This window comes from Alternaria triticimaculans (genome assembly GCF_023758025.1).
Source record: "Alternaria triticimaculans strain BMP 0046 chromosome Unknown scaffold_4, whole genome shotgun sequence".
In the NCBI taxonomy this organism is placed as follows: Eukaryota; Fungi; Ascomycota; class Dothideomycetes; order Pleosporales; family Pleosporaceae; genus Alternaria; species Alternaria triticimaculans.
This window is the reverse complement of record NW_026055961.1, coordinates 1,186,878-1,202,246: the sequence shown is the minus strand read 5'-3', so window position 1 is coordinate 1,202,246 and position 15,369 is coordinate 1,186,878. Positions and strand designations below refer to the sequence as shown.

Below are 15,369 nucleotides of genomic sequence, written 5' to 3'. Positions count from 1 at the left end.
CGGCTTATGGACCCCGCAGCAGCAACTAGACGTTAGTCACAGAAACCCAAAAACAGAGTCACGCACGCGCACAGCATGGAGATTTTCACGGCTCAGAAAGCAACGTGCCGCCTAGTCAACCAGAATGAGCACCACCGGCGCGTCGTGCCCAGGCGCGAGCAGACGACTGGTGCTTGTCACCAAGGTCTTCAGCGACCACGATTCCTTCTGGCGTGCAAACCGGAGCACAGTCCTTGAAAGTCTTGTCCTTGCGCCTGGCTTGCTGCTCACGGAAGAGCCAAGAGCACGGTCAATATAAGAAGTGTTGTGACTGCCATCGCGTCATCACTTGGGCCTTGTTCAATCCCTCTCACCTTGACGCTTTGTACCCAAGTAAACGCCGCGACTTCACGGTTTGCGCCAGCGAACACAATCCTACATTAGCAGCCTGCTATCAATCGTGCTCCCAAAGCTCATTTCAACAACAATTCGCCCAGGATGACCACTCGACCGAACGAGTACCAGCGTGTTGCGTCGCACGGGCGCGGAGGTGCTGGTAAGCCTACCTATACTTTCCTCCAGACGTGAAGCGCGACTCCGCGACGCTTGCAGTGGAACGGCTGGGTCTGTATGTCTTTGCAGCGCACACCAGCGCGCAAAGACTGCCTCCCTCTGTCGCACAGCCAAAAGCAGTCCTTGGAGTGCCTGCGATTGTTCACCAGTTTCTGCGTCCGAGCGACCACTGACGTTTGCAGGCAACATCGCAAAAGACGACCCTACCAACTACCCCAAGCCAGAAGATCTCGTCACCCCAACCCTCAAGTCCAACACCTACACCACGGGCCGAGGTGGAACTGGAAACATGGCGCGCAACGACCCCGAGCGTCCTGACCTTGCGCGCGCTGCCCAAGACGTCGAAAGCAAGCCGCACCCGGAGCCACAAGGCCCCAAGCACTACGGTCGTGGAGGTGCCGCCAACATTATCGGTGATGGACAACCCGCGCAGCGAAAGAGCGCCGAGGCTAAGCGCAAGAGCGAGGACGAGAAGCGCGAGGACAACGGGAAGGGCCTGCTCGGCAAGGGTAAGGATTTGTTGAACAAGTTGGGCAAGAAATAAGTCTGACCTGTTCAGCGGTCAACGGCATCATGGTACATTGTAGCCGTGTATGATGCGCTGCCTACCTGGAGTAGTCGATGAGGCTTTCGGTTTCTCTTTTACGGTTCATGATATCCCCGGAATTGCAAGGCTTTTGGTCTGTGGGCGGAGGAGTTGGTGTATCTTTCTACGATTTTCATCATTGTCTAACCTAACTAGAATAATGGTATTCAGTTGCTTGATCATCCTACTGACTGCCATGCTTGGCTAATCAGCTTTTCGATGCGGCTGCCATGCCATTCTTTCGAGATAGCGTGCTTTCTCATCACGATAGTGTGTTGATTGGGCGTCCATGCATACTACGCAGGCGTCTTCTAACGGCCTGAGAGTGCCCAAGTATTACATCATCACATGGCCGATCCCAACACTCATACAGTCCCTTCACCGCTTACATACGATTTGCGCACTAATACTTGCTTTTTACCTCTCGTTAGCACCATCGGCAGTCAGTTATTTTAGACCTCGCGAAATGCTTTGATAGGACGATGCTGGAATTCCGCCCATAAAGGGTCTTCGGCAAGAGGCAAGCGTCATGCGCGGGGGATTTGCAAACCGGGACAACCACCCACAGCGGGGCACTCATCCTTCTACTGTTCCATCAAGACAACGTCATGCGCATGGTCTGAATGCATCTTCTCGAAGTCTTGCACTGCAGTATCGCCATGCAAGTCCCAGGAAAGGTGTTCCGAGCGAATGTGTCACTTCCAACTGCCGATTCTGACGAGCACACCACCACATACGAGCCGCCCTCTACCAACGTGGTGAACTAACAACCCATTCCAGTCGCGCTCAACTCCGGTATCCGATGGCTCGGTACGCTATCAACGCAGTGCGCCGCTCCTCCATCACCTGGTATGGTCCTGTCTTTATGGAGGGTCGTCCGACCGCTACACTGTGGCTGCAGATAATGCCTCATTGGGATGCATGCTTTTGGTGGGGAGTGTAAGGGGGTGACGTAGAGAGTCCAGCGAACGTTCAGCTGATATGCGAGACTGTCGAGAAGAGAGACCATCTACGGGGTTGAAACAGTACTTTGATTTGCGCAAGAGGTAGACAGACGCAGTACTCCAGAGTACGCGAAGCAGTTCGCATAGAGCAGCCTTACTGTACTCTTCCGCACCCTCTCGAGGTCCGTATATGCACAGCATCGGTCCTATACCAGCTCCGGATCTTGCTCCGCTTCACACTGTCCATACGTAGGCAAGTAGACCGGTGAGCGGCGATAGACCTGCCCGGCATGCGCTCTTGTCCGAGGGCGTGAACCTCGAAATCTTGGGCATGATGACACCACACCGTTCATGCGCAGGTATGTGGTTTGTCCAGCTTACGACAACTACGCCTCATTGTACGACGTGGGCTGGCACGATTGGTCTGTAGGAGCCCTCGTGCAGCGTTCAACTTAGCCGACGTTTTTCTTCCCAGCTGGATGTGATTCGGCTTATGGTAGGATGAGTGTCGGCTTGCGTATTAAGGTTGCGGTACGTCCCGCTGCAGTGGATTACCGGTTTTGTATACCTTTTTGCATTTCGCAATCTCTTGCTGCTTTATATGAATCCACTCCTCAAAACTATCTGAGCAGCAGATAGTTCATCATTCATCACATTATGTCGACTACTACTACCGGGACGTACGCGGATACATGGGTTCACTACCATGATGGTGGTGTTCCTGGGCGAAGACCAGTTCTCAAGGGCACCGCTGCTAAAGAAACTTTCACCGAACTGCCAAAAATCGACTTTAGACGCATATACTCGGACAACTTGGAGGACAGAAAAGAGCTAGCCAGAGAAGTCGGCGCCGCATGTCGAGACATAGGCTTCTTCTACGCAGTGAACCACGGGGTGGACGATGATGTACTGGAAGACACTTTCGATGCGTTGAAGGAGTACTTCGCATTACCAACCGACGTCAAAATGGAGACACACAACCAGAAGACCGAGAAGTTCAGGGGTTACGAAGCGTTCTTAGAAGGCAAACTCGACCCAAGTACACGAGGAGGTAACGTCTTCACTGCCTCCACCCCCACAACGACTCATGCCTCTAACACCACTATCTAGATCTAAAAGAAGGCTTCCTAATGGGCGAAGACTTCACCGACTCAGAACAACTCTCCCTCATCTCCTCGCTTCCTCCCTCCCCACAAACCCCGCGCAACCAATGGCCCAGCCACCCGTCCGCCCTCTTCTGGCGCCGAGCCATCTACCGCTACTACAAATCCATGTTCGAATTCAGCAAGCGCATGCTCCACATCTTCGCTCTCGCTCTCGACCTCCCCGAAGACTACTTCGACACCATAACCACACACCCCATGACCAACGTCCGCGCCGTCCACTACCCACCCCAAGAGCGTCAAAGCGACGTAGGAATCGGTGCCCACACAGACTTTTGCTGGTTCACGCTCGTGTGCCAATCCAAAACCGCATACCCAGCTCTTGAAGTACTGAATGCGAACGGCATCTGGGTCCCCGTCCATCCCCAACCCAACACGTTTGTTGTCAATATTGCGGATTTCCTCAAGTTGGTTACGGGCGGCTCGTGGCGGAGTACTGTGCATAGAGTGAGGAATATCGGGGGCGAAGAGAGGTATAGTATGCCGTTCTTCTTTAGCCCGAATGAGGATGCGAAGGTTAGTGTTGTGCCGCATTTGAGAGAGGAGGGGAAGCGGTACGATGAGTTTGGTGTTGGGGAGTACTTTCAGAAGAGGTTGGATATTGATCGCAGGACGCATTTGGATGATGAGGAGAAGGTAGAAGTGGAAGTGGAGGAGAAGCCGAAGAGGCCAGTGAGGGAGAGGAAGGACAGTGGTCTTGAAGGATAGACGCCTGGCGAAGACGAAAAGTAGGATCATTTGTAACTGACAGTGGGGTCGTTGTGATATCCATGAAGTACACATTAAAGACATGAGAAAATGCCACATTTCGTAAATGCCACATTTCGTAAATACATAAGACTATACCATCATCAAGCATGACCATTCCGCCTCTTCGCTTCCTCCAACGCCATTCGTAATCGATTTTGCTTCTCTGCGTCCTCGCTACTCTTTCCCATCTTCCTCTGCACCAAGTCTCCGATTTCAGCCTCATCGCTATCCAGCACACTAACCCTCCTTTGAAACTCCTCCACCAAGTCCTTCTCTGCTTCCCTCTTCTCAGCCTCCAATTCGCGTATGCGCGCTGGATCTGCACTATTGGCTGTCACTTGCGCAATTTCCGCGTCGATATCGGCGTTATTGGATTCAATCTCCAGCGCGTTGAAAAGGGAGAGGAGCGCCTTGGACGATTCCTTCAGAGCCTTAAGAGCGGTTCGTGCATCATCGAGGACCGCTGGATCACCGCTGCCATCTTCAAGGTCCTTGATAGCTGCAACGATGTGGTCAATTCCTTTTTGCTCAGTGCTGACTGCACTGACAATCATGTCCTCGACAAGGCGGACAAGCTCGCCTACACGCTCAGCCTTCTCGCGCTTGGCTTTGAATGTGGCTTGCTTCTCAGCGTTGTCGTAGTGTTTCTCCACGGTTTTCATCTGGCTGATGTTGCCCGCGGCGTACAGAGGTTGCGTCTCCGTCTTCTTGTAGCGTCTGTCGCGTTCGGCAACGAGTTGTACGACATCGTCGTGTCTCTTTTCCACTTGCTCATGGATGTCTCTCAGGAGCTCAAAACAGTCCTTTGTGCTTGAAGTATCGATTCCTTCCATGCTCTTAACTCCTGCGACGGAAGACGATAGCAGGCGCTTAGCTTCGACGTGCAAGTCCATCAACGCTTTAATCTCGCCATGTAGCCCGGTGAAGATGGGGTCGAATACGGTTTCCACATAGTCACGATATTCCTCTTTGTCCTCTTGCGCTTTGAGCTCTCCCTCCTTCTGCTTGAACTCTTCCTCGAGCTGATTCATCTCCGCGTATGAGATCTCGTTGTTGTTGAATAGATCATCGTTGTGCTCCTCGTTTTCTTCTTGACGCTTGCGGCGGGCGTCGTCCTTCTTGCGGCGACTCAGAGATGCAGATCTCTCCCATGTCTTCGTAATTTCTTCGGCGGCGCTGGCTTTGGATCCTATGTCAACGAGCCTAGCCCTCATATCCTGAATCCGGTGATTTGGAAGGCCGGAATGCACCTTCTTAGATACTAGTTCCTTCAGCACTCTGTTCGGATCTTCTTTCGTTGGTGCAGTTGAGATCGGGCGGCGCGATGTCAGCTTCAATGGTGCTGGCAAAGGGACATCTGCATCGCTACTGGGAGGCCGGGAGGCAGGCGTCTGAGCAGTCGGTTGATGAGCTCCAAAGAATATCTCATCGTGCCCCTTACTGTTGCTACGGCCTGACGGTGAAGTTACTCCTGGCGTATTGGAGAAGGACATTGTTGGTCTGTGTCTCAATGGAGCAGGGTCAACCGATATACTAGCAGGTGGGACATATGCCTTGTATTGGTGTTGCACCTGCTCTTCAGGTGGAGATTGCACTGGCGTCTTGTTCGTATCATCATCAATGGAGCTTGTCGGAGTTAGGATCGTTGTTGATTGCACTGAAGGAGGCGCTCTTGGAACACCCTGGTAGTTTTCAGTAGGCGGAATCGTAGTTTGGCGCGCCAAGATAGGTCGACCACCAGGACTATATTCAAAGTCGTCAAATTCGGACTCCTGCGGTACCTTGATGTTCAGATCCTGTCTCTTAGTGGAGATGTTTGAGGTTGCACGAGAGCGAGCAGCTTGCTCTGGTTGGTGTGGTACCTCTGGGTCCACTGGAACTGTTTGTGTTGAGGTATCAAGGGAGACGATGGCCCGCATGGCAGACTCGACTTTCATGAACGCCTTGAAAATCTTGACCTTCTCCTCGACTTGCGGTTCCGCGGCCTCACTACGAAGCATGGCTATGTATCGCTCTAACGAGCCGATATACCACGGATCAAGGTCCGGTATCAGATCAGCAGCTGTGGGTTTCGGCGGTTCTTTCGCCTTTTCGGCTTCAAGCTGGCGCTTTAGTTCAGCGACAGAACTATCACGCTCCTCAATATTGTGCTCCTTGCCTTCCACATCTTCTTTCAAAATGTCAATCGCCGTGTTCTTCTCCTTCACCATAGCGTCATAATTGACACTAGCTTGGTCTGTGGTGACTCTCATAGTCTCAATCTGTGCACGTAACACGTCCATCTCGCTCGTGCTGTGAGCTTTCTTAGCTTCGTACTCAGACACGACTTTCAGGCTGCTAGCTCCAAGTTCATCAATCTTTGCTTGTAGTACGGCCTTGTCCCGTTCTGTATCTGTGTGTAACTGTTGGAGAACATCATCCTTCTCCTTCTTCTCCCGTTCCATATCTGCGCGTAATTGGTTGATAAGGTCGTCCTTCTCTTTCAGTTCTATAGCATAGTCGTAGCTGGAGGACACCACGCCGGTGGATTCATTACTGGTTTGTGACCCAAATAGATGCTTCGGTTGGGTAGGGGTGTGTTGCGACGTATCCCATCCGCCCTCTGCGGAGCCCGACCCAATCATCAACGCAGCAGGCTGATGAGGGGGTCTCGTGTCTTGTATGGGTTTGGGAGTAGTACGTAAGGGCGCGACAATTGCATCTCCGACGATGAACCCTTGATCTGATGACTGGGAATCTTGACGTCCAGCAAGTCCTGTTGCCACAGACGGCGGTGTAGGTGTAAAACCTTCATCCCATTCGCTCGAACTCACGTGTGCAGGACGCACAGCAGGACTGGGGAACCCATGCGTCGATGGGGGAGACGGAACGTGAGCGGGCAGCTCGATGCTTTCCGGTTGAGTACTGTCGCTTTTCTTATCTTCTTTCTTTGCACCGAAGAGTTCTTCATCGTCAATTTCCTCACTGCCACCTAGGTGTTCCCAATCAGAAGGTGCACCGGCAGCCAGAACACTAAACTTGGACTTGTCATCTCTAGGTGGAGGTGACGCGGGTAGCTTCTGTCCGAGAGGTTTTGGTGAGGATGTCTTATTCTCTGCGCGTTGTGCATAGAGATTGGCCAAAGCTATCGAGCTCACTGAGTCGGTGCGCCCAGAGATAGGCTGGTAGCCAGAGGCGGAGCTCACACTAGGCCGATTCGATATCGGAGACACAGGCTGACTCTGCGGGCTTGGTTGATGGTAGAAGTTTGACCCAGCAGTATCGATTCGATTGTAAGGCTTTGTTTCTTGGCCCTCCTGGTTCGAGATCTGGGAATATTGCTGCGGTGGAACTGGTTCTTGCGCTTGGTACCCTGTTTGCGGGGGTGGTAGCTGAGACTCGTATGTCTGCGGTCTATTGTATTGATAATTAGGCTCTGGGGTTGGAGATCCAGACTGCCATGAGTCCTGAGGGCGAGGATGTTGTGGAGAAGGCTGCGCTTGTTGGTCGTACAGAGACTGTTCATATATTGTCTGTGTAGGTGGTTGCTGCGACGGCGCTGGGGAATATGAAGGATGCCCAACCGAAGGTTGCTGATATTGATGCTGCTGCGGTTGTGGGAATTGATCCGACGGCTGCTGATGCTGGTTGGGTATCTGCGATTGCGGATTGTATTGGACGGGCGTGGAATGACCATACTGAGATTGGTGATGGTTTTGTGGAGGAACAACCTGTTGGCCATGCCGTGGAGGTAGAGGCGGAGGTTGCTGCTGCTGTAGACCATGATGTCCATGTGCATATGTGTTTGTGTCTGTATGTGGTGTAGTATGGGTGTAGTTGGCCATGCCGCCTTGAGGTGGCGCATGCTGTGTCTGCTGCCACGAAGGAGCTTCTGGTGGGGGAGAAATGTATGCGCCGGCTGCTGGGTTTGTGTTCAAAGACGGGTACGCTTGTGTACCCTGTTGTGTGTATGCCGGCTGCTGCGCGCTCTGGTTGTTAACTGCAGTGGGTTGCTGTGACCCTACTGGTGGGTATGAGCTAACATGGCCTGCCCCATAAATGGAGCTGGGTCTCGCTCCCTGCGAAGACTGGAAGTATGTTGCGCCCGGAGTGGTTGAAGGCGGGGGAGGGGCTGCGTGGTGATATGGCTGTTGTGGTGTTGCTTGCACCGGATATCCGCCCTGCTGCGTATGAGGCGCAAAGCCGTTGCCTGGTTGCGATTGCTGTGACCAGTTCTGCTGCTGCTGCTGTTGCTGTTCGTGCCGTTGGACCGCCGCTGCGAAGCCGTAGGGTTTGGGTGGAGGCGGGGGTGGTTGCTCTTGTTGCTGAGGAGGATATGATTGATGCTGCGCCCCCGGCATGGTGCCATACGTGCCCGGATTATATCCTACGGCTACCTGCTGTTGCGATTGATTCCATGGATTCGACGTGTGTGTCGGCGTGGGCGCAGCCCATTGACCGTGGGCTGGGGGAGCGGACGTTTGGTATCCCTGGGAAGCTGTACCATCGTATCAGTGCCTCGATCTGGGACCAGATAGTTATATGGATCAACATACCTCCATATCCAGGCGGGGGTGGCGGGACTGGTGGAGGAGCGCCCTGCTGGCCTGTGAAGCCCGTCGTGCTGCCTGGCCGCTGGTATCCTGGTGCTTGCCCGTAGTTCTGCATCGTGTGGTTTCTTGTCGCGTTATCGACGAATACATGTGTCGCGCGAGATAGCGGATCGTGTCCGTCGGGAGTGTGGGCTCGAGATGCCAGCTGAAGTGCCTGTGTGTATTAATAGGCTCTCCACGAGTGTGACATGCACATGGACGGCACGCGCTGGAATGCGATCACGGAGGCAATTGCGATGTATCGGATGACATTGATGAAGGTATTAAGTACAAAAAGGCGATACTGAGATACATCAAACTGGGCCTCGTCTACCCAGCGTAAGGCTGAAAGCTGAAGTCCAAGTGTGCAGAAAGTGGAATGGTGTCACAGCCACGCGATGATCTGCACGCCGCGGTTCGTCCCCGCCCGGGCTTCGCCTTGCCTCATGTGACATGGTTCCTTCACAACGATCATCGCCATTCAAGTCTTGCTCTTCCGTCTTTGATCCGCGATATACGACAGAACATACTCCACGTCCATTGCGATCGCCTCTAATGTTTCCTTCTGCTGGATGCCCTTTGGTGCCTTTTTCGTCATGCCCCCCGCCGTACTCAACGTCATCTGCGCCATGTCAACAACATCAAACTTGAATGCAGAATATGAAACTTACCATATCCCAACGATGACGGTCGCTATCGGGCGAATCTGCTTGCTGCGCAGCATCCTCATCGACACGTGTTTTCGATGCGCCAATCAGCCTCTCCAACGAGACGTAGGTTCCTTCTGTCAGCTTCTTTCCCTGTCGCTGCTTCTGGTTCGCGTCAGGTGTTGCGCCTGACCCTGTGTCCGAAGGAAACCGGTAGAGTTGCGAAGATCCTTTCGTTTCCATCCGACTCCTCTCTTGCATGATCTTGACATCGCCAAATGATGCATAATCGATTGGAAGCTGAACAGTAAAGGACGAAGCGAGCTCGGAGGGGCGTTCTCCTTCGTACTTGTTCATGGTGACTACTAACGCATGAAATACGCGATCTTGTAGTAGACTCAGCCCGGCAACCTTGGGCATCATGTGGAACATTTGCGATACTAAGATGTGTCAGCAACGGCAGACTGTATTGTAACGTACGCAAGAGGGCGCTCACTGAACATTTCCACGCTATGAACCTCCTTGTGGTGATTCACAGCTCTCAACGCTTCTTCAGGATCCCATCTCAGTAGCTCAACCGCATCGAAAACACTCGGGGTATATGCAGCTTCGTTACGGCTGTGATCTTTGGCCAAAAGATCTCCCAATTCTGAGAACTTGACATGAGCGTTGCTGTGGGTAGAGGTTCTAGCCATCCAACTGGCTTGGTTCAAGTCTTTGATGCGCTTCTCGACAGAGACTGGAACGGGAATCATATCGCTGCTTCCCGTAGCATCAAGCGGCGGCATCATCACATGTCCATTGTCGGGGCTCCAGGTTCCCCGCTTCTCGAACTTTTCATCGAAGTTGATTCCTTGTACCTCGTTGAGCACATCGTCGAGGAACTCGGCTAGAGTGACATGATAATCTGAACTAGTATTATCATATGACGGGTGATGAGGCAGATCGAGCCTCTTCAGGGGCTTCAAGGTCAGGTATTTGCGTGCTGGTCCTGATGTGGGAGAGGTAGTGGTGTTTCCAGGTGTCGGATTTGTATCAACTTCCTGGCCAAGATTGTTTGGGGGTTGCACTGGCTTGGACTGAGCGGAATCTCTGACTTCGACGGGCTCAGTCATGGTGGCGATCCAAGTAGCGGAGCGGAAGTCTTGGAAATATGCAATGAGCTACAACAGGTAATCGAAGCGGGATAGCTATAGCTGCTTGGTGGCTGACAGAACAGGTGCGTCGAAGGTCTAGACCACTGCAATGCAAGAACTAGTGTAGGACAGCGAGTAGGTGACCCGGCTACCAACACAGTAGTTAGCATTGTTACACCCCAGTCACGGCGCCTTTTTACGTACATATTTCGGGAAGCCACAGGCTTCTTGCAAGGAAGATATGTGGCGAATGTGATCCGTGTGACTGGTCTGGCACGCCAAATTCAGACCTCGGGATGTACAGCGATGGTCTGGAACTGCCTAGAAGTATGTGCACAGAGATTTTAGTGCAGTATAGAGGCAAATCGATGAATGCCAAGCAGAAGTCTGATGGTGGACGTGATGATAGAGATGGAGTCGTTGCACTGGAACGGGAGATCGACAAGGGTAAATATGGCCCTGATTGGCTCGTTCCTGCCTGTGTGACACTACGATGTGCTAGCTGAAGCAGCAACCTTAGAAGCGTTTGCCATGAACTACATAGTAGCTGAAAGAAATACGAAATCTGGTTGCACGTAACTCGAAACTAGGATGAAAATTGGGCTTCGCGTTTTACGAAATACATGCCAGTGACACGCAAGTTACGGGTCCAGTGCTCAGCAAATCAAGAAGTACGACGGGTCCTCCTTTCTATCTACGCTAGTAGCACAAGAACACTGCTACCTGGTGCTCTGAGAGTCTTCCTTGTACTCGTAGAGTATCACAAGCGCTTGTAGAGGGCCTAGGTACGTCGGGTACAGCGTCGAGAAGGTCAACTCCTGCGAACCCGACACATTAGAGTGGTGTGTGAACCCAGGTACCGAAGCGAGTCTTCCTCGACATGCCTTTGATGCCTCTGGGTGTGATCAGCTGCAGAATCTGGAAACCTGCAGCGATGCACGAGTTCGGGACAGCGGTCCAAGCATACCTACACAATCAACACGTGAAGCAAGAAAAGCAACCCTATGCCAGTTGATGTAACCATATCATCAAGATGAGAGCAAAATGAAGAAAGTGTGTAGACGCGGGCCGATTTCCAGTCCAGCATGCCGATCCAGACCAACTCGGCTGCCGACCTGTCCTGTTCACGCTCCGCGGACGTCATAATGATCAGAACAACTACTCCACGGAGCCCACAGCCAACGTCTGTGTCTGCAGGACCCTCTTTCGCGGCAATGGCATGATCCCTCGTTCCAAATATTTGGCTCGACTAACTTTGACTGGTCAGTCGAGCTGCAACTTGTTTACTCCACAGCACCTGCATAATGCACAGATGTCTAGTACACCCTTGCGGTTTATCTTTGCCCTTTCGAAACGACGTGCCGAAATGCTAATTTTATCATGTCAGGATGCATGCGGATGCGAGAATCACGCAACACATAATCAGCTGTTTTCTCATTGTGGAATATCGCAAGATGCTTTGTCTTACTCCGAGGAAGGGCTAATGCCGCGGGGGCCATGCAGAGCGCTGTACGCGGCAGATGGACAGACTAGGGTCCTGGTGATCGACCCTGTATCCGAGCGAGCGCCCTTGCGAACGAACATCGACAAATGCGTTTGTGGGACTTGCTCTTATTGCAGATTGGGGGTCCTGCTGCCTGCCATGTCGGGAGGCTTGTGGTGTGTGTGGGTGGGCTTACTCCATTGACTCGGCTTGCCGTCGATCTGCGAGCGCGCCGGCATAAAATACCGACGATTTGTATCGTCGCGGGACATCGTAGCATCTGCCACGTGATTGCTGTGGGTTTTCTCAAACCCTGGCCATGCGGTGCCAGACTAGCATGCCAAATCCTCGATGTTGGCAGACATGGATAAATCCCCCAAAATCCACTCAACACGCCACGCCAAGCACATGATCTCGATGTCGCTCGGGCCAATTGACCGAGGAAGATCCACTTACGCATGTGTACTGTACTCCTAGCTCTAGTTGCAGGCAGCATTAGCGAGTTAGCTGCTATCGGGTGCATGCTTTCCATTGGGCGCTATTGAATCCGCCGTATGCGAACATTGTTACCGCCTTGCACGACGGATGCGCTTCTTGATCCCAGACAAGACTGGCTGCCAATCACACCACATCATGCAGTTGACGGAATAATCCAGACTGCCGTTTAGACCAGGTGCACATATCCAAGTGTTCCAAATGATTAGGCAGTGTCATTCAAGCGAATAGATCTAGATTTCCTATGTACATCCTACACGTCTTCTTTGTCCTTGCACACACGCTCCACATGCAGAGACTAGTGCTCCTCACGGCATAAACCGTGGAGGCTGAGCCTTCGTGAAATCTACCATGCCAGGACAGGCTCTCTGTATGCACGTACATTTCATCCGAACGGCGCGTGCGTTGCGGACTTAGAAGGGCCCGTAGTTCATCTCCAACACTTCAATCCTTGAGGTAGGGATCCATCCTCTGTATAATCACTTGGTATTCGATAGGCCGATAAGTGGACTGGTTGCGTTGGGGTATCATCTCGAAATAGCAAACAACAAATGAAAACGTAAAGCGTCCCCGCGCGTGCTCATATGGCTGATGCGCGGTACACGCATGGCAGTCATGTCGGTACTGACGTCTCGCAGCGAAACAGCTTGTGGTCGCATACGGTATGCACTGCCCACTGGAACGGGCCATGCGGACTGCTCATGCCGAATCATGTACTGTAACATTGGTATAGCGTTCAAAAAAAGAATCAAGGTGAGTTTTCGGTCTCGACCATGTCGTCGTCCGCTGCTCTTGATGCCAGTTCTCCTGCTCTTACGAGGACCGCAAGTGACCCCTGATTGCGATAGTCATGGGGATTATGCGAGAGGTGTGATGGCATGGGCGGTATCGGCCGATCCAGTGGCGAGGCTAGGGGTGCTATACTGGGCACTGGCTGGGGAAGCATGCGCATCGTCTTACTCGGGTCTGCAGGTAATGTCTGCCCAGGATAAGCCGACAAGGTGTACCCTTGAGATCCTTGATTGCTGTGACCACTCTCGGACGACAACGTCGTATCTTCGTGACTGAGCGGGGGGAGACGCGAGGAGTCGCGCGGAGTCCGACGAGAAAGCATGTCGTTTGGCCCCTGAAAGTGATTTGGGTGGGGATATGGAGGTGGTGGAGTCGATGCAATCTTTTGGTGGAGGTCCAGGTTGTACGCAGAAGGCTGATGGTACGGATTGGCATCGAAGGGGATCCTCGTGTCTCGAATGGAATTGGGTACGGATGGGTCATAGACACCGCCATCTCTTTGCAAGACCGTGGTCCGTGGAGATGCAGATGTGGGGGAGAATTGTTCGCCCGAACGGGGGGAGTTGAAGCCAGAAAGGGGAATATTGGCCGGCGATGTCGAGTTCGAAGCGTAGATTGGGCCAGGTGGTAGCCGTGAAGGGGGGATTGGTTGAGTGGGATCCGGTTTTTGTTGTAATGCTGCTTGGGCATCGGACTGAATAGAACTCAATCTCCTGTTTGCCGGTGGGTCGGCCTGTTCATTGCTACCTCCTCGTGTTGAAGTGCTGGTTTCGGTTTCAAGCTTTGAGCGTTTGCCTTCTGCACATGTCAATACATTGCGGCACATGACAACAGAAGCTGTGGACAGACCTTTAGTGGGCACTGAGTGCTTCGACTTGAAATCCTCGAGATACTTTTGGTACGCCTCGAAATGGGGCGTCTTTTTGTACTCAGCCAGCTCTGCATAGTACTTCTCTTTGGCACCATTGGCCTGTCGTTCACAACCTTCGCGTTCCTCGGCAGGCAAGACTTGCCATTTCTCACCGACTACCTTGGCAATCTCGGTGAAGGTAAGATCTTGTCCCTTGAGTGATTCTCGTACCTCTGCTGCGAATTAGTCGTGATCGCGTTGGGTCAGAGATCAGACTTACGATTGGAGAATATGACGTAAGCAGAGGGTGGACGTTCTGGTGCATGTTCATCAGGCTACGTTGGGTTAGCGATGTTGCACGACAGACGGGATCTGCAGAGTGGGCTACCTTGGGATGTCGACGGTACTTCCGCTTGGCCCCTGTTCCATTCGGTGCAGTATTGGTGGGCTCTGGCTGCTTGCTTTTGCTTTCTGGCCCCGAGTCGTCACTGCGATACGAGCCGGCAGTGCTCCCAGCTCGTGCAAGATTGATGGGCAGAGGCCTATCCGAAGACTGTCCGCGCGATTCGGCGATGGCCCGTTGAAGTTTCTACGAGGAGGTCAGTTGTTGCTGGTGGTAACGTCGCAGAATAGTGACGTACCCGACGATGGCCAAGCTTGACGTTGAGGGAACTTCTACGGAACAGTAAGCAGGGGCGGCGTGGGTAGGTAGGGGTGGAGCCATTGCGCACAAGTCTGATTCTGTAATGTCGAGCACAGTCTCCCAAGTGTCGAAGCCTTCGGCTGTGAACACTTCGTGGTACTGGGACAGTCCCAATCGCGCGAGACGTTCTCTCAAGTCGCTCATGTAGGAGGGCGTGAGCGCGTGGACTGGGCGGTGTGGTGTAGCGACCAACTCTCGAACAGCGCGGGCCAGAGAGGACTTGGTGTGTCGTAGATTATTAGAGCACTAGTGGCAACGGGGTGGGAATCGAGCGTGATCGAGCGGGCTCGAGTATGGCGGAACTAGTGTACAGGGATCAAATAGGAAATGCCTGGGTCGTGGGGTGGCTATGTGATTGGTGCGGCACGACGAGTGTGGCGGATCGACTCGTAACGAAAATCCGCGTAGGGGTCAAAGTGTTGCAGGGCGCAGATGCGCAGAGAAGAGCAAGAGAAGGAGCAGTCAACGACTAAGGTGCATCCATAAGTGGTGGCGCCTAACGTTGGGTTTGGGGTAGGTGGGTCCCGGACCGATCAGCAGAATTCTGTGATTATGCTGTGGTAGGGGCAGGGAGGGAGCGTCTCGGCTACTGTAGTGGTGAAGACAGCGGACGCAGCCTAGTAGATACGCGGCCAGGACAACGGCCGTCGAGAGTCAGCAAGCGGCCGGAGCTCATTTGGCGCGTCCCAAGCGGTGG

The 15,369-nt window shown here is 53.0% G+C and overlaps 5 protein-coding genes across 5 annotated transcripts; 2 read left to right on the top strand and 3 right to left on the bottom strand.

The window, feature by feature from the left end:
• Window positions 1-477: 477 nt before the first annotated feature.
• On the top strand, window positions 478-1,096 carry J4E78_003972 (uncharacterized protein; the record flags this gene model as incomplete). Its single annotated transcript, XM_049364604.1, has 2 exons — window positions 478-535; window positions 735-1,096. The coding sequence occupies 2 exons, from the start codon at window positions 478-480 to the stop codon at window positions 1,094-1,096; spliced, it is 420 nt and encodes a 139-aa protein (XP_049223682.1).
• A 1,643-nt stretch (window positions 1,097-2,739) lies between these two features.
• On the top strand, window positions 2,740-3,953 carry J4E78_003971 (uncharacterized protein; the record flags this gene model as incomplete). The annotated part of the gene is made up of 2 exons (XM_049364603.1): window positions 2,740-3,133; window positions 3,193-3,953. 2 exons carry the CDS (start codon window positions 2,740-2,742, stop codon window positions 3,951-3,953), a joined length of 1,155 nt encoding a protein of 384 aa, XP_049223681.1.
• Window positions 3,954-4,096: 143 nt separating this feature from the next.
• On the bottom strand, window positions 4,097-8,536 carry J4E78_003970 (uncharacterized protein; the record flags this gene model as incomplete). Its single annotated transcript, XM_049364602.1, has 4 exons — window positions 4,097-7,381; window positions 7,669-7,785; window positions 8,018-8,464; window positions 8,531-8,536. The coding sequence occupies 4 exons, from the start codon at window positions 8,534-8,536 to the stop codon at window positions 4,097-4,099; spliced, it is 3,855 nt and encodes a 1,284-aa protein (XP_049223680.1).
• Window positions 8,537-9,047: 511 nt separating this feature from the next.
• J4E78_003969 (uncharacterized protein) lies at window positions 9,048-10,328 on the bottom strand (the record flags this gene model as incomplete). Its single annotated transcript, XM_049364601.1, has 3 exons — window positions 9,048-9,188; window positions 9,238-9,653; window positions 9,710-10,328. 3 exons carry the CDS (start codon window positions 10,326-10,328, stop codon window positions 9,048-9,050), a joined length of 1,176 nt encoding a protein of 391 aa, XP_049223679.1.
• Window positions 10,329-13,075: 2,747 nt separating this feature from the next.
• On the bottom strand, window positions 13,076-14,816 carry J4E78_003968 (uncharacterized protein; the record flags this gene model as incomplete). Its single annotated transcript, XM_049364600.1, has 6 exons — window positions 13,076-13,917; window positions 13,969-14,202; window positions 14,250-14,304; window positions 14,358-14,558; window positions 14,611-14,644; window positions 14,701-14,816. The coding sequence occupies 6 exons, from the start codon at window positions 14,814-14,816 to the stop codon at window positions 13,076-13,078; spliced, it is 1,482 nt and encodes a 493-aa protein (XP_049223678.1).
• Window positions 14,817-15,369: the final 553 nt, after the last annotated feature.